At 40.5% G+C, this 18496-nt stretch overlaps 1 protein-coding gene across 8 annotated transcripts in view; it reads left to right on the top strand.

Annotated features, from left to right (window-relative positions):
- PLEKHG4B (pleckstrin homology and RhoGEF domain containing G4B) overlaps window positions 1-18496 on the top strand; it is a 92948-nt gene that overhangs the window by 8971 nt on the left and 65481 nt on the right. For 4 of the 8 annotated variants that reach the window (XM_042476219.1, XM_042476221.1, XM_042476220.1 and 1 more), the window contains exon 2: window positions 9262-9640. The exons of 1 other annotated variant lie outside the window; for it this stretch is intronic. In XM_042476219.1, the coding sequence (XP_042332153.1) occupies window positions 9584-9640 (57 nt within the window). In that variant the 5' untranslated portion in view covers window positions 9262-9583. Of the gene's footprint in view, window positions 1-9089; window positions 9192-9261; window positions 9641-11262; window positions 11320-12706; window positions 12956-18496 lie in introns of those variants that run through there. 3 more of the 8 variants (XM_042476224.1, XM_042476226.1, XM_042476222.1) reach the window with 3 other exon arrangements.

The raw sequence follows: 18496 nt of genomic DNA on the forward strand, positions 1-18496 counted from the left end.
CCCCCCAACCCTGAAAACTGGGTCAATCTCCAAAGCAGTGCTAGTTAAATCTGAGGTAAATTGGAGCATGTTTGGTTTGGCTGCACCATTTTGTACTAGCATTGCAATTATAGTGCTGGATGCTTCCAAGCTTAATATTAGCCAAATGGCCCAGAAGGATACTATGGTTTATGTTACCAAATGCTGTTGAGAACCCCAGCAGTACTGAGAGGGAAGTACAACCCTTATTTAGTAAGTCATCTACCAAGGCTCGAAGCAGATGAGCCAAAAGAAGCGGCTTCTGGCGGCTTTGAGGGCAAGGTGTTCAGATGACGCATGATTCCAAAGTGGCCAGAAGTCACTCCAAAGCCACAAAAGGCAGCTCAACACTGCTGGAAGAGAGCAGGCTGTGCGGTCACCACAGTCCCAGGCTGATCGCAGCTCGATTGTGGCCAGAGGTTGCTCCTTGCCTCCCATCTACCTCAGGACCAAGTGAACATGGCTGCTTCTGTCCCAAAACCAAGTCACAACTAGTAGATTTTGCCATGTGATCCAGAAGAAAAGTTTCCAATCCTGTGGGTTCTGTATTGAGAGCCAATGTGGTGTAGTTTGAGTGCTGGACTATAATGACTGGAGTTTGAATCCCGCCGAGTAGGGATTCAAACTCTGGTCACCAGAGTCATAGTTCAACACTCAGACTACTACATCACATGTCTGACTGTGCTTGGCTTCCCTGCTGTATAAAAAACTTCAGTAGAACATGGTCACTCCCACCTTAGGATCCTGCCACTTCTACCCTGTTAACCAGGTTAGGATCAAATCTAAAATAGCTTATTGCCTAGTTACCTCTTCCAGTTCTCTTGGAAACTCACTATAGGTTGACAACCAACAGCTTGTGGATCAGCATTGATACACAAACCACTCCTTTAAGTAGCACTATGCTAAGCTATACTTGCAGTGGTTGAAATGTTTTCTGGACCTCCATAACCTCTGCAATTCCTAAATACTTCCATCAACAGTGTTCACTCAGTAATGAAGCCACCTCTCCCACACCCAGTAAGGTTGAAAAAACAAAATAATGTTGATGGTTACACTGAATTCTCCTGTTTCAGCATCTTTCCTCACTTTGCTTTCTTTGTTGCTAAAATTGCTGTTGATTTTATTTGTACTTGCAGCTATACTTAAAAGGGCTAGGTATTGGAAATACTTGATATCTATTTCTGAAAAAAGCTCCAGTGGCTTGTAAGATTTAATTACATTTTCACTGTTTGAAAAAGATTTTTAAAAAAATTCTATTCCCAGATTTCAGTTTTCAGTTCTTTTAAATGTAGGTCAAAAATAGTAACTTTTCTAAGTCCTTTTAAAGTTAACTTTTAATTCATTGCCATCGTCTTGAATTTATACAGTTTGAATTTGTATTTTTTTTATTCTTTAAATGCTAAGTATATGGTGACAAAACATTGAGATAAAGCACCAGTTTCTCCATTTAGTGTCCAAACTTAGCTATCCTTTGTTAAAGAAATGGCCAGGAGATAAAGCTGCTAAGGGCATATTCTAAGCCCATGCATGTTCGGTGACCTGGGAGCTGAAGGTTAGCTCTCTCACCTCTGTTAATAGCAACAAAGAGTCATTTAGAGTTTAAATTCTTAGTGAAGGATTACTGGAATGTTGACATTTTGATGTAATACTTAGAACAAGAATTTTATATTTTCTTGCCTATACTGTAAAAGTTTCTGTTTGCAATGAAGACACATTAGAACATTCGTTTCATTGTTATTACCTAGCTGCCATGCATTGCAGAAAGCCAGTGTAGTATGTAGTTTGAGTGCAGAAAGTAAACCCAAATAACATCTACCTTCTTCGTTTACCACTTTGTCAAAAGAAAAGTGATCAGGTAGGTAAGGTAACATCATTGCAATCCAGGTCAAAAAGAATTTCTTTTTTATGATAGCCCTGTTTAAATATTTGAAGGGATGTCATATTGAGTAGGGAGCAAGCTTGTTTTCTGCTGCTCCAGAGACTAGGACTCGGAGCAATGGATGCAAACTGCAGGAAAAGTGATTCCACCTCAACATTAGGAGGAACTTCCTGACAGTAAGGGCTGTTCGACAGTGGAACAAACTCCTTCCTCGGAGTGTAGTGGAGTCTCCTTCCTTGGAGGTCTTCAAGCAGAGGCTGGATGGCCATCTGTTGGGTATGTTTTGATTGTGATTTCCTGCATGGCAGGGAGTTGGACTGGATGGCCCTTGTGGTCTCTTCTAACTCTACGATTCTATGATTCTATGATTCATTAAGCCCAGAATCAATACAAGCATTAAAATCATCAAACTCCACTGTGATTGGCTTTATGTGTCTCATAAAGGGGCAGAGCCTCTTCCAATTCTTCCCAAAAGAATGTTGAGCTCCCAGATTTATCAGGTGTACAGTGTACATTTAAACAAACTAAAACATCAATCTCTGGCTTCCAGTTACTTCTTAACAATACAGACAAAATTAAATTGCTTTTAGACTGATAAATTATTTCAGACACAACATCCAGTCTCACTTAAACTGATATGACTATGGCACTCCTAGCTCTTCCCTTCTTGTAAAGTTTTGTTGCAGGGAGCAAGAAAGAACGAAACCCTTGTAACAAAAAGATTGAAATAGCTGGTAATTCTTGAGGGTTCCTCAAGACAAAAAACGTAGAATGATGAAAAGAATTCCAGGTCTGCAATCTTATTCTGACACCCAGCAATATTCCAAGATAAATCTGAAAGGGGAAACTATGACTCCAACCTGTCCAGTCGTGGAAATTGTACAAAGTGGCTCTTGATATTGAAAGGGGAATCGCCAATTTCTCCTAAGCTTTCCTTAGCCTCCTTTTCTCAGATCAGAAAGGTTCTTTAAGTTAAGTTAAACTTATGTCTGGAACAAGACCATTCATATTTGTGTTGGGTATTCCTGGAATGAGTTCCAAGGGAAATCAAGGGATTAAGAGCAGCATATCTAGAAAGTGGTTCTACTCAGTGCCCATGGCCTTTCCAGGAAACAGGGATGTTATTTGGGCAGGTTACATGTGAACGCACAGCTTTACTACCAATATTGCAATTATATGAGGATTTCTTATAAGTGTGAGATTATTTGAGCTGAGAAAAAAAATAGTGGGTTTTCTTTGTAATGTGATGTTGATGTGAATAAGTAACGGTGCAACTTGGAAGACTCAACACACCAAGAGAACAGTCAGCCCATGCTATCTTTATTTTTAAAATGTTGTGTTCTAGGAAGGGAGGCTGGTAATTCCAACATTGTAAGGGTTTGGTTTTTTTTAAGGAAAGAAGTTGCTTAAACACAATATGCTATTAAGATGTGGGGGGTGGTATAAATCACAATAACCTGAATGACCTGGAGGTCTGTCAAAACAAGATTTTGCTGTACTTGTTCCTCAAGACAGAGATAGGTGTGGTATCTTTAAAAGCTAGGACTCAGAAAGCAGCCTTTTGTTTTATAATAGTCTTGGATATATCAGAAGACCCTGTTCCTAAGCTTGTTTAGTTGAGCAATGGAAGAAAGGAGGTTGGACTAAGCTATCTCAAGATTTATTAATTTGTAAAAAAAAAATTAAATTGGTTTCTTTTCAAATCATACCTGGAGTAAAAAAAAAACCAAGCTGAAAGGCTGGATCGATAAACTGGAGAATTATCAGGATTTAGTTTCAGTTAGATCTTCCAGTTTTTCCCATTGGTATCATCATTGAAAGCAAATCACATAATAGCAAATCCTTTCCTTTGCTCTGTTTCCAAACTATGCCAAGGTCTGTTTTGGATGGCAGATATGTAAGGCTCTGCATTTGTGGCGTGGAAGTAGTAAGTGTTATTTCACACTATTGATGGCCTGCTTTATCAAACCCCAGGAAGAGATTCTTGGGACAGATTTTGGCTTTCTTCCAAAGTGAAAGCTCTTATGTGAAAATATGCTGATTACTGCCAGACTGTGATCCTTATTTATTTATTTATTTATTTATTTAGGTATTTATATATTTTAGGACTCCTTGTGACCTTCAGCCCTAATGGCTCTCAGGGCGGCTTACAATTAATATTTTTAATCAGACAGTTTCATTTACTATGACATTTACTCATAAAGGTATTTGTGCTAGTTATTTGAAAGATACTGCTATAGACTGTGCAAGGGATTCATTAATCTGATTTTTTGTAGGGATACACACATATTTCTTTTCTTTTATTTAGAGTATTTATACACCACTCTTCTATGTGTATATACACTTGTTCCTCCATATTTGCTAGGGTTAGGGGCACAAGACCCCTGTGAATATGGAAAAAACGCAAAAACAAAACCACAATGTTTTTACCTGAGAGGACACCTCTCTAGGAATCTCTAGGTCCTCCAGCGCAACTCTGCGGTCAACATCTGACAGACACTGACTATAGAACTGTAATGGAGAAGCTACAAAGGCCTAGTGGAATATTCTCTCTAGGAATCTCTAGGTCTTTCAGTGCAACTTAAAGTTGACCATAGAGTTGCACTGGAGGCTCTAGATATTCATAGAGTGAATATATTAAAGCTGCAAATATCAAAGCTGCAAATATGGAGGGATGAGTGTATATACATATGCATGTATTCCAGTTTCAGCAAGTTTTTGAGGATGATCTGGTCATTTCTTCCTTTCTTCTTTCACACTTTGTTAATGAAACCTATCTTTAAGCTATCAAAACAAATGCATCCCAGCATAATGATCTACTAATCAAACTATCTTAGTAGTTATATCAGTGCTAGTTGGCACTAATGAAGACAGTTCTGTTTTTGCTACTGTGTAATGTTTGGACACCTGCTATTTATACTTATTAAAGTGTTTTTCTATAATAGGATACATTACTCATTCTCCAGTCTTGGTACAAAGATTGTTCTGAGGGACATGTATATTTTAGACAGAAAATCTGTAATTTGGTATTTTAATTCTTGAAGAACTCTCAGATGCATACCATTTGTAAATTATCAATAAGGTCTAGAACTTCCTTACTTGATACTGTTTGAGTTTCTCTTACCCAAAATGTGTTTTGCATTTCGGAGTTTTGGGAGTCTGGAATATTTGCATATTCTTGGAGATGCAACCCGAGTCTAAATATGCAATTTGTTCATGCTTTATATACATGTTATGCACATAGCCTGAAGGTAATTTTATACATAATAGTTTTAATTTTTAATAATTTTGTGCTTGAAACAAAGTTTGTGTACACTGAACCACCAGAAAGCAAAGGAGTCACTATTTCAGCTACCCATGTGGACAATTTTGGAATACTGTATTTCAGATTTCAGAATTTCTGATAACGGAGGCTCAACCTGTATTGGCATTTACCTTCATGATTTCCTTCTAGGAGCATTAGTTTAGGCACAAATATTTGCCCTACATCATCCGCAGTGAAGATGAATGAAAAGAAGTTCTTAAGTTTCTCCATGGTCTCCTTATTCTCCATCAATCTTCCTTTATGGCCATTGATATCCAACTGCCTTCTGTGTTCCTTTTTTCTAGTTATTATTCTTGATTGTCCAGTGTGCTTTAAGATTACGGATAAGGAAAAATGGGGCAGAAAGATGTGGGGTTAGGAGGGATGGGGAAAGAGGGGAGGATCACAGGGGTGTGATTTAGTGTTATGATGAAGTGAGGTTGGAAGACTGGGTTTGGTAATTATAGGCTCATTTTGGGCATCTGGAAGAATGGCCTAATTTGGAGACTAACAAGAGGGGTCCCCCCTGACCTCCTTGTGGAAAATCTCTAATCAGAAACAAGTTCTTTCTGACTACAGCTGAAGAGCCTTACCCGTATATATTGCATATTTTAGGACTCCTTGTGACCTAGCAGCATATCTACTTTAGGATATTGAGCTGGAGTGAACTAAAGGTGGATCATTAATATTTAATCATCATGCACTTTTGCCCCTCGGAAGGTAGACACGGGGGTCTGTGTGAAACAAAAGTCAGACACAGAATTTCAGAACATGTGCTGTTTCTACAGTTTAACCTGTTGTGCCCATAGTTCCCACCCAGGGACAGAAACAGCAAATTGTAGACACAGGGAAAGGAAGCTACTGTACTCTGTTGAGACAAAATGAATGTGTGTTTGTAGGCATACAAGTAAATGGAAGATAAGGTTCTACTGGAATTGGGTTTGGAAAATTGACTTTAATCATGGAGTCTGTTTTATGGGATGTATTTTTGGCTACAAAACCTAACTCACTGGTAGGTGAGGGTGACCAGATGTGGTGGAGTAAAGATTGTGCCTTCTGCTCCAACATTTTCAAACATGGTGGTAGTTTAAAACAAGACATGTGGTTTCAGAGTATGTTTTAAAAGAGAATGGGATAGAGGGCCACAAACTTGATTGTAGGCACAACTGGGGTGATTAACACTTTTGTTTCAGGCTGTTGTTGCAATCTAAATCCCCCCATCTACATACAGGAGTATGTGTCCCCCCTCCCCATGCATTGCTTTTACAACCAACTTTAAGACTTGCTTTACCTTTCTTCTTGTGTTTCTTTTAAAAAGTGCTACTGCATTACACCACAGGGTGTTTTATGCCACCCACTCTCACCCCTCAAGACCACCCCGCAAGACTGGGGACCTTTGAAAGGCTGATTTAACCTATTATCTTTTTGCCACAGACTTGGCTAGATGAACTCCCAGACTTATATATTTGGGGCATCTTTTAATTGTGATTTTTTTTTTTTTTGCATTGGCAGAAGAATATCTTAAATAAGTAGAAGTCCTGGAAAACAAACAATTCCCCCATTCACTGTTACCTTTTGAGTTGGACTGAGTGTCATAGTAATTTTCTATGGGTAGTAATTATTTCCTGACAGTAAGGGCTGTTTGACAGTGGAACATACTCCCTTGGAGATTGTGGTGGAGTCTCCTTCCTTGAAGGTCTTTAAACAGAGGCTGGATAGCCATCTGTTGGGTATGATTTGATTGTGATTTCCTGCATGGCAAGGTGTTGGACTGGATGGCCCTTGTGGTCTCTTCCAACTCTATGATTCTAATTGTTTCTTCATTGGGGAGGATCAAAAAATGAATTAAAAACGAACCTGAAAGCCACTCCTTTGAATGAACTAGGAAATAATTAGTCCACTTATCTTTATGACTAGCAGCACTACCCTACAAATGCCAATCATAGCTATGATCTCATTAAAAACAGTGATGGAATTAACAGGTTCATTTCTTATAAAACAATTAGATAGTTCTTGAAGACTTAGCTTCATACTTTGGGGTATACATGGCTTGGAGCAGTGCTACTGAAAGTGGTGGTCACTAGACTGGTGCCAGTCCCTGGCCCATTGGAACCTGGAAAGTTTCCAGGAAAGAAAGGAGCAGTTGTAGCCAATGGGCACAAAGATGGCACCATTCCCTGGCACATTGGGTAAAATAATTGCCAGACCTCACATCAGATTGCCTAAGAAACACTGGCTGCCGTCTCCTCCTCCTGCTCCTTCTTTTAAAAAAAGGCTGAGTCAGAAATGGATGGCATGGCTAAAATCAAGGTCAAACCTGTCACATCACATTAAACAACACAACAGTCCTAACCAAGGAGATATGATGGCCCCAAGGCTGTAGTTCAGTTGTATGTGTGTGTCTGTGCATGTATGTGCATTATTTGCCTTCAAGTCATTTCCAACTTATGGTAATCCTAAAATGAACCTACCACAGGGTTTTTTTAGGCAAGTTTCTTCAGATAGGGTTTGCCATTGCCATCCTCTGAGGTTGAGAGAATGTGACTTGGCCAAGGTCACCCAATGGGTTTTCATGGCCAAGTGGGGATTTGAACCCTGCTCTCCAGAGCCATAACCTAGTGGTCAAACCACTGCACCACACTGGCTCACTTGTTCAGTTAGCCCATGGTTTAATGGGTTTGTGCGTTTAAACATTAGCAGAACACCTATTAGTACAGTGCAGACTTTTCTATAAAGCACAATGAGTTAACAGTATGAATGTACTAAGATGTTGAGTAAAGTAGTAAGGTGTGGGAGAGAGTAATACATATAAATATTTTGTGTGGGAGACGTTGGTACAAATAAGAGGAAGAAGCAGGGCTAATGTTCACCTCACTTCTTATATGGAGTATTAGGGAAGATTGGTATGAAGTGGGTAGGGCTAGTGGGAGAAGAGCTGCATGAGGGGGGAGATTCATGATTGATATCCATGCTATTTTATCACTTCTTATTGTTATCAATGATAATATAGGCAGACAGATCTTTTCTTGTCTTCTAGGACACTCACAACCTCTATATCTGTATTGTACTCTACATGATGGAATTATTATAGGCTTTCTAGTGTTCAACACACTTCACATGCATTATCTAGTTGTAATTCTTTCAAATAGCTCAGTAAGGCTATTCAGTAGCTTTGTACTTCAGGGACACAGGAGCTGGAAGCATGGGCTCAGGCTACATAGTTTGAACTGGGGATTTCTCTGATTTCCTCTGCTACTCGCATGAACTAAGTGGATGAATCTTTTGATGTGACCAGGGAGGTCATTGCTTGCTGTGTGTAACTATACCTGGATCAAGCTGTTAATATTTTATTGCTAATCTGAGCTAATCTACATGAATTTTCTTGGGGGTGGGTGGGGAGACTTTTTTATTAGGTTTTATTAGGTTGAACATACAGTGGGAGCAGAAATGGGGTGGTGGTCTTCTGGGCTCTCTCAAGGGGCAGATGTGGCCTTTGACCTTTGACAATTGTCCATGCAATCGGTATAGTCTTATTTTTCCTTTAGTCACTTAAAAGATCTACTAGAAAAGTATAGTTCTAATTATTACTATTCTGTTAGAGGATTGCTTAGATTCTGATTGGCATGAAGAAACCCTGTTCAAAATTTGCAGGACACACTGCCCTTTTAGAAGTACCCCTTTGCTATGTGTTTGAAAGGCAGCATCATTGTGTTTCTCAGAATGAAGTGATGAGGAAGTTAGTTGTGAAGGCTACCTGACTTTTGTACTTGTGGCGAATCCTTTATAAAACCCATTCTAATCTTTTTCTTTTTTTAAGTTGGTGAGTGGGCATTTACTGTTACAAGCCACTAAATATTGTGAAAATTTACCCGCCTTCTACAGGGAAAGGTTTTCAAGTTTCATCTGACTTTGCCGGAGTGTTTTGTCTATGAAACCAGAAGGGGGGGATGCTTCAGCTCCCTGAAGAGCAGCTTTGTTCTTGTGTTGGAGGTAATTTTGTTTGTGTTTCTCTCTCTCCTCTCTTTCTCTTTTGCCTCCTCCCTTCCCCCTTTCTCTACAGCCCCCCAATCCTGGGCAGAGGAAGTTACATCAGTATGCATAATAAAGCGATAGGAGAGCAGTCCAGGCTGTTTGGAAGTGGACTCTTTCGTCTCTTTCTCACGGTCTGTTAAGTGTGCAACTGGCAGGGCAGAAAACTTCCTGAGAACATCCAGGGAGTACATGAAATTCACACGCTAAAAGGGGTGAAGGGAATCTGGCAGACGCGCCAAGAGAAGTTATTAGAAGGGCATGGACGTGCGTTACAGTCTGCATTGTCTTGACACAGTTTATTTTATGGACTCGTATTTTTGAACTGGAATCTGAACAGAGGAGGTGTCATTATGAATCACCAGGCTGCAGCTCCTACGACAAAAGGTGGTAATTATCTGAGCATAAAGGTATGTGCTCTGCAGACACAACAGTGCAAGCAGAAGTCCTTTTAGTATGTTTTTTAAAATTAACTTATCCAAGAAGATTGTTGTTGTTATTATTATTTGCAAATGTAATTGGAAAGTTTCATGGTGTGTTTTAGCCAGTGCTTATGTTACAATCAGATATTCGTCCTGCTGTATAAATAGAAATTCAAAGGCCACACATTTTGGTAGAAAAGTTAATACTGTGGACCCTTGTTATACGCTGGGGTTTGGTTCCAAGATCCCCCATATATAACAAAATCCGTGGATGCTCAAGTCCCATTAAATATAATGACATAACAAAATGGTGTCCCTTATAAAAAATGGAAAATTAAGGTTTGATATTTGAAATTTATACTTTTTTTGAACATTTTCATACCGTGTATGCTTGAAACCGTGTATTAAAAAATCCATGTATAAGAAGGGCCGACTGTATCGTCAGGAAGTGGATAAACTTGCTGAAGATATAGAGCTATTTTTATTGCATGCTAACTTGTTACTGAGTAATAAACAGAAGTTTTTCCACAAATTTATCGTTTTACAAAATGATTTGTGATATCATTTTTCTATATGGAACACATGGCAATTTGTTCTTTTAAAAGTATGAAAGCCCCTGTACAGACGGGCCCTTTGTGGCGTTATGGCAACGCGCTATGGTTGCCTCAGGGCAGCGTATGCACAGGCCTCGCAACCCTAGCACATCGCCATGACGCTATAGCTGTGCGGCACCGTGTAGACTGTGCGCACAGCTATGACGTCACTGCTGTGTGGCATCCAGATGGAGCTGCGCGGCAGCGACATGCTGGCACTGCCACCAGCTGTTTATGGCGGTGCAAAAAGGAGCCACTTTTCAGTGCTCGTTTTTTTTCGTGCAACCGTGCCACACAATTTGGTTGCTGTGGCGCGGCTATGCAAAAAAGAGAAGCGGCTCCTGGCCACCTCCTTCTGGCGGTTTGTACGCCACCCAAGATTGTCTTTTATTCAAGAATGTCCTTTCGCTGTGTATGGGTTAGATGTAGTGGACTGGAGTGGCAAATGGAAAGTTAGAAAAGTGCTTTTGTAATCTTATTCAACTTGGTAACAAGGTTTTGGGCTGATATTTAAGCTACTCTTTCTAAAAAAGAAATGGTGTTGAAGCTGTTTTTCCCCCATTAAACCCCCCCTGCCACATTGCTATGAAACTGCAGCTTTTTGAAACTATGCTGATAATGAATTGAATGAGATAGTGTACAAAATGCTGTAAAATGTTTGAACCTGTATATTCATTTCTTTTTAATGAGTCAGATATTTTCAAGTAGGAAAAGAAATAAGAATAATGTTGGTTTTGGAAAGTAAACATCATTGTTTATTATAAAAAACTATAATACTGACTGTGGAGTACAGGACAGGACTTCGAGTATTTAGCACTGGGGCATTAATTTAGCTGTAGCAATATTTCATGGCACTGTGTGCTCTGTGTTTCTTTGGTTTGAACTGTCCATATTTGGAAATTGGGGCCAGCCAAAGACATTGCGCTGTCTGAGGCAGAGATGCAAATTCATCCCACTCCCATGTGCATAATACAAAGGCTTGACCCAGTTACTTTGACGCCCGAGACAGAAAATCCCTCAGACATCTTTCTGGGAACAACCCAGAATCAAACACCTTCTCTATCTAATGATAAGGTTAGCTGTGATTTTCTCCACCTTGTCTTCAAAAGCCTGAACTTTAACTTATTAGAGAAATCTAATTACTTGTAGAAGAATTTACTTGTTAAATGTGTTACTCAGTACCTATTGGTATTTTTGTGAAGTGTAAATCCTTTTATAGTTATCTTTCAGTGATATTTAATCTGCTTTCTAGCCTATGGTTTGATCTGATGTGTTGTAACCTTTTATTCATCAGTTTTATACAGTACTGATATTCTTTTTTTAAAAAGCTTAGTAATCTTCCTGTGTGTCTGTTTGTGCACCTTCAAGTCGCCTGTTGACGCCATGAATTTTTCATATGGTTGTCCTAGACAATGAAAACTCAGAGGTGGTTTTGCCAGTTTCTTCCTCTGAAACGTAGCCTACAGCACCTGATATTCATTGGTGTACTCCTTAGTACTCCCATCCAAGTACTAAGCAGGGCTGACCCTGCTTAGCTTCCAGGATCAGACTGGATTTGGCACCTTTAGAGTATTTAGGCATCCAGTACTATTGTAATACCCTGTAGTGTCCTTTAGATTACTTGCTGTTTTGATATTTTTGATGCAAGTATAATTTTTTAAATTACCCCTACCTGAACATTCATAATCTAAATGTGAATTGAAAGCAGTCCTTGTGTATTAAATCTTCTGATAAATTTCCCAGTTACCCACATCTAATGGCTCCCTCAAACTCTTGAGGCTTTAAAATTGCTTTTAAAATGCAGTATGGTCTTCTGGAGTGGTATCGTCATTCAGAAATCAGCAGTTTTGACTGTGCAGTTCTTTCTAAAAAACCCTCCTTTATGTTCTGAGCAATAAGTATATTACTGCTAAAGTTGTGTGTAAATACAGAGCAGAGAAATAACCTCTCCCTAGTATGATAACCTCTTCTTATGCCTGCAAATTGAAAAAGTACTTTGACAAACTACAGGTTGCTTAGGCTTCATTAACAGCACAATACAGAATTTAGCTGCTCACTACACTTGTTGGAAAAGTCTCCCACATAGCCTCTTGAAGGGATCACAGAAGACAACAAAGGATTCCCTAACAAAGCCAAAGGAATGGCGCCTTTGCACACCAGGAGATTTCTGTGGACCTGTGCCTTAACTCTTGTGCTTTACGTGTTTTTTAAAAATGCCGCAGGATGTGTGTTTCTGAAGAGAGACGGGGAGGAGAATGCCAGCATATTATTCATGCATAGATGAAGGTGAATCATGTAAAACTGGAGCGTTACATGAGACCTGCCCAACAGCCACACAAAGAAAGCAGATAAGCTTAAACAGGCGGGAACAGCTGGCCGCTGTTTCCTAAGTCCTCCTTCAGCCCATCCTTTATTACTTCCTTCTGTACACACTGATGTGCTACAACCCAGCTAGACCTGTTGTGCTTCAATCAAAGAGAGCCAGTGCCTGCTGCCAGCCCAGCCAAGGGTCTCAAGCCACCTGTGGCGTGGCTGCCAGTTGATCTGGACTGAAGTTGCTGCTGTTGCTCTTCTGTTTAGGGCGAAACTTGTCCAATGCCTGGCAGTTGCTTCTTGAGTGGCGGTATTGGAGGAGCACAGTTTTGCTTGTGTGTTTCTGTGTCTTTATGGATTTCACCTCCTCCCATAGCAAATGTGCCACTGCTTTAAGGTAGGACATCCTGGACCTAGGCCATCTGAATGTGTGTGTGTGCGTGAGAGAGGGAGGAAGGAAGGAAGGAAGGAAGGAAGGAAGGAAGGAAGGAAGGATATTTGACTCTGCTTTCCATTCTGGTGCCTGAGTACTTTATTTCAGTTTTTCTACGTTGTCTGTTTGGAATTAGCATAGTGGAAACTTCAGTTCTCTTTGCTTCCCCCCCTTCTTTTTAAAAAAATAGGTTTCTCATTCCTCAGTTTGCATAGATTAAGGATGAAGTCTGTGCATGTGATGCTATTAGAAGGGGCAGCCTCCAGCTGTCCATTTTACAGCCAGATTGGGACTGCAGCAACCGCATGCTGCGACCCCGATGTGGCCTTTGCAGGCTGCAAAGGGTGCAATAGCCACAGTGCCGCAGCTTTATGGTGCTCCTTCGGCGCTGTGTCGTGCGGACACAGCACCAGAGGAGTGCTGAGATGCCACACACTGTGTGGTGTGGCGCATGGCATCATGCTGCCCTGGAGGCAGAGCCAGGGCATGCATCATATGGACGCCACACCCTGACTCTGTCCCCAACCCAGCTTTTCCTGTCGGTCTGCACAGCCCCTAGCTGTACCTCCTGCCACAATTTGACACTATTTCCCTGTTTGGCCATAGGCTATCTTTTTAGGAACCAATAGGAAGTTGTAAATCACAGAAGCTCTGAGCAGGCACAGAGTGCCTTCATATACTGCCTGAGCATGTACATATTTGTTTATCTTTAGGAACTTTACAGGGCATATGGCTGGCCTACCGTGTGCAGGATGATCAGATGGGTGAGGAACCGCAAAATGTAGGACCTTCAGGGGAAATGTGGGACATTACAAAAGAAAAGCTTCAAATATTAATATAAACATAAATTCATTTCATATGGTTTATTTACAGGTCTATACATATACTGTATTTTATTGTGTACCCAACCATATTTTTCTGATGAATTAATCTTTGTTAAAATGCCTTCTTGGCTTGCTTACAAAACTCTTGACCAAAACAAATGCTTAAAATTGTTCTTTACTAGCTACAAAACCTTGACTGAATCTACATTTAAATTATTCCTTTCATTTGTATGCTGTGCTGAAATTAAGGGGAAAAAACCTCTTCATCATTTGTGTTGTGCCTTCAAGCAGCCTGATGGCTAAAACATTTGCTGTCCTTTCCCCTCTACAAACGCACCCTTAGCTCTGGAGGCAAGTTTGTCTACTGCTTCTCCTAGGAAAAAAGAACTGTAAAGAAATCCATCCTATCTCTCTATTTACAGTGAAGACAGGCTGCCAAGTAGATGTATTTCTTGAAGGGGAACAGCAAATGTGGTGTTAATCAATGGGCATCTTAGTTATGCTCAAAATAGAAAAAATCCTCTGGGACAGAAGGTTGAAATGTAGGACATGTCATGTAAAAAGAGGATGTCTGTTCACCCTAACCATCTGGGATTTTTCATAAAACTGTTAAGCTTATTACTGTGGTGGTCTTCTCATAGCACTCATGATGGACTGTATGTTGATTGGATTGTACCTACCCTTTTTCATCACTAGGCCAACATGGTAAAAGTTTAGAGGGACCACAGTTCTGTGTTCAGAGATCTCGACTTCCAAAAATCCTTTTCCTGCATTGTGAAAAGCAGCATATTAATTATTTGTACCATGTAAACAGATACTTAGCTGTTTGCATCCTTTGTAGGCCAGGAGCCAAATGGTTTGCTGAGTTAGACCACGGTCAGTCTAATCCAATATTCTCTTACCGACAGTGGTAACAAAGAGCTGTTTACCTCTTTGGGGTAAGTGCTAACAAATTATCAATGAAGAATGGTTGATCTTGATATTTAGGAAATCGGTTTCTTTCATAGGAATAAAAATATCTACTGATCAGAATCCTGTGAGAAAGAAAGCAGGGACTTGTCTGTTGATAGCATCTTCTCCATCACATCATTTCTTGTCTCTGCTTCCCTTCATGCCATGATAGAGCTTCACTTCTGCAGCAGTGATGTGCTATATTCAGCTAGGACCACTATTCCCTTTAGAAACCTTATTTCCCCTATTATGAACAATAAAACTGAACTAAAGCAGATGATGAAAAAGGGACACTGGCAAACGTATTGGTGCTTAGTTTGCCCTTATCTAGACCAGGACATTTTTTATTTTTATTTTTTGGGAGGGAAGTTGTACAGCAGCACATTGGCTGGGGAAGAGGACGGTCAGCTTCTTTCTGTTAACCCTTTCAGTTGCAGGATGCTCATCCCACAACCACTTTCTTTTCTAAAAGGAGATTTGCTTCGCAGAATCCGTTCCACAGGCCAGCTTTCTTGTCACTGGTTGATCAAAACCCTCTTCTAGCACATCTCCAGCTTCCCCTACCACAAATAATGGAAGTCACATACCTACTACTAATTGAAGGAACATTTTTGTTGGTTATGAAAGCAGGACACTGAATTGATAGGTGAAATCTATCATGCACAGGGACGTTTGTGTGCATACTGAAGAGTCGTGGCATCAGCTTAATGGAAGTGAGGGCAAAAGCTATAGGTGAGATAGTTTTGTAATACAATGAAGCATTGCTGTTCCGGACCCCCCCACGTAAGGCGAATAACGTGTATGCTCGATTCCCATTGAATATAATGGGGCTTGGGCATGGAGGTGCAGCAGCGCACGCATACCATGGGCATGCATAGCATCTATTCTATTGCAGTGCGGCTTCAGTGTAAGCTGAAAGCCGCATAAGGATGGCACGGGCGCACTGTATCTTCTGTTGCCTCAACTGAAACTACTCAAGACTCCCTCTTTTCTTCACTGGCATAGCACATTGTATCACTGTGTCCTCTGCATTGCTGATGTGTGTGCCTTCAAGTTGCCTGTTAACCGATGCTGACCCCATGAATTTCCTAGGATTTTCTTAGGCAAGGAATACTCGGAGGTGGTTTTGCCAGTTCCTTCCTCTGAAATGTAGCCTACAGCACCTGGTATTTGTTGGTGATTCTCCAGCCAAGTACTAATCAGTGCTAACCTTGATTAGCTTTCAAGATTCAATGTTATTGTGTGTCTTTAGCAATTAAAGGCACAGGAGACATCTCCACTTTTCATTTTGGCAAACTTAATTTCTGGAGTTCTTTAATTGGTACCTTATGGAAAGATGGAAATGGATACCCAAAAGTTTATTTGGGCAAGGGTACCATGGGCAAGAGTGTGGTAATAACCCCCCTCCCCTTGAAAATTTTCCTTCTAGAAAGTAGTAACTAAGAAAATCATGGAAGCACTCTGCTGAAATGGAAAATATAAATATTGCTTTATGGACAGCTAATCAGAGAAAGCAATGACTGGTATTGAGAGGTTGATATAGGACCCCATGTGTTATTTACAGTCTTATAAAAAGAATAAAGTGGATGTTAAATGAAAGTGGTAGGTATTGAATTCAAATTTTTTTTTGCTAGGAGATGTGATAACAGCTTTGCCACAGACAGTGCTCCAGAAAAATGGTTTTTTGGGTTACTCACATGGTGAAAATAATCCAGGATGAATCTAGGTTGAATCTCTGTTCACATGCACCCCAAATTCATCTAAATCGTTTTTTTGGGAGAGGCTACCAAAACCCCCACTTAATCCAGGATAATCAATACCTTTTCCCCACGAGTTTTTAAAAATGATTTGCATCATCGGCAGTATGAATAACGGTGTGAAGAGACCTGTCTTAAACTCAGCATACCATGAATACATTCACATCACCGACTTCTTGGGTGGAGGGGAGGCTTGTCCCGGATGGCTTTACAAGGAGCTACTCCTCCTATTCCTCTTTCCCTTCACACCTGTTGCTACAGGCTGGCTTCTGGTAGCTTCCCGGGAGGAAAGTGGTATGTTTCCCTCCCCCTCAGACTGCAGAGGCTGAGCCCAGGACCCCCACCCTGCCTCAGCCACCAGTTCCCATGAAAAACGTGAAGAAATGCAAATCGCTACCATTTCATGGTGTGAATAACAAAACCAGGATGCATGAGTAAAGTTATTTGCGTCGTTCAACTACAAAAAATGATGTCTGAATGACACCTTTAAGATCCTAGTGACCAAGTAGATCACCAGTACCAAACCTTTAACTGTTGGGAAATTTGTTTAAAATTCGTGCTGTAAAATTTGAAAGAGCAACTTATGTTTTGCGTTAAGGATTGTAGCGATAAACAAGTGTTGTACAGTCGCCCCTCCCAACGCATGGATCTCTTTGAATACTCACGGAGGGGTGACCTCCATTGTTTTAAATGGGGCGTGTGCCCAATGCATGCTTGTGGGCACGTGCCCCATTCAAGCCTATGGGGCTTGGACATGCGTGAGCCTCCGTTTTCAGGGTGGGTGGGTTCCAGAACAGATCCCCCACGAAAACAGAAGGCCTATTGTATTTGGGTGTATGAACATCTATCTCTGTAAAGTTAGGAAGTATTGTTCAGTCATTATGTAGTGCATCTTCTGTATCAGTCCTTGCTATAGTAAAGATATAAAAGGGTCTTCTGTGATAATTTTAGCATACAGGCCTTACTTAAATAATTGTTTTTTATTAAACAGCAAAGGTCACTCTCAAATGGAAATCCTTTGAGACTTTCCATCCTTCAGCATACCCCCCCCCCCGCCCCCCGTGGACTGCAGTTAGGTAGAGAAGTTGTATCCGCAGGATATGACTGTGGGGGAAGCTTTTTCCAGCTCTTCCTGATGAATTCTGTGCGTTTTAATGCTTCAGAGGATTGTTTGTCTCATGTACTTCAGCAGCTTTTAGGATCAAGTTCTAAGGATCAAGGAAGTCCTTGATGATTATGGTGAGATAATCTTTGCCACTTTCTCCACCCTGTCTTTATTTTTAAGCTTGTGTTGCTTATGTCACCAAGGAAAGAAAAATGGAAAATGTCCAGGTGCATCCTTTAAACCCAGAGACTTATTGAAGTGACTTGTCTTTTGGAACATTGTCTCATCATTATTGTTATTTAGCAGGATGTTCTGTCTATAGTGATTCTTTTGTTGGAATAGGTGGGAAACCTTTGGCCTTCCAGCTGTTTTGGACTGCAGTTCCCAAAATCTCTTATGACAACAAATAGCCCTAACTTACATGTTTTGTATCTTGACCATACATATGAATATTTATATGTATGGTCAAGATATAAAACATGTAAATCAAGGCTATTTGTTGAAAAAGGCATGTCACTATCTTAGGGTTAGTCTACACATAAGTGTACTTTGTGAATTGGTGTTTATTTTCACACATTCACATCCACAGTGAATTGTCACTTTCCTGTGCAACTTTGCATTTGTTTGTATCTATTCACCTTCTGTCTGCTGAAAAATGCACAGCCACCCAAATGCATGCAAAGCAGATGGGTGGCAACATGTGTGATAATGTGCATTTCTGCAGTAATGGAAGGGAAGCAGTAAAAAAAACCATGATGCCTTTTTCTGCAGAGTTTTAAAAAAGTTTTTGGGAAGGGGCCCATTAAAAGCCTGAACACCTGCAAATCATGTTTGGCTGGATCACATTCTATTTTACTGGAATGAGGGG

The sequence above is a fragment of the Sceloporus undulatus genome, chromosome 6 (assembly GCF_019175285.1).
Source record: "Sceloporus undulatus isolate JIND9_A2432 ecotype Alabama chromosome 6, SceUnd_v1.1, whole genome shotgun sequence".
In the NCBI taxonomy this organism is placed as follows: Eukaryota; Metazoa; Chordata; class Lepidosauria; order Squamata; family Phrynosomatidae; genus Sceloporus; species Sceloporus undulatus.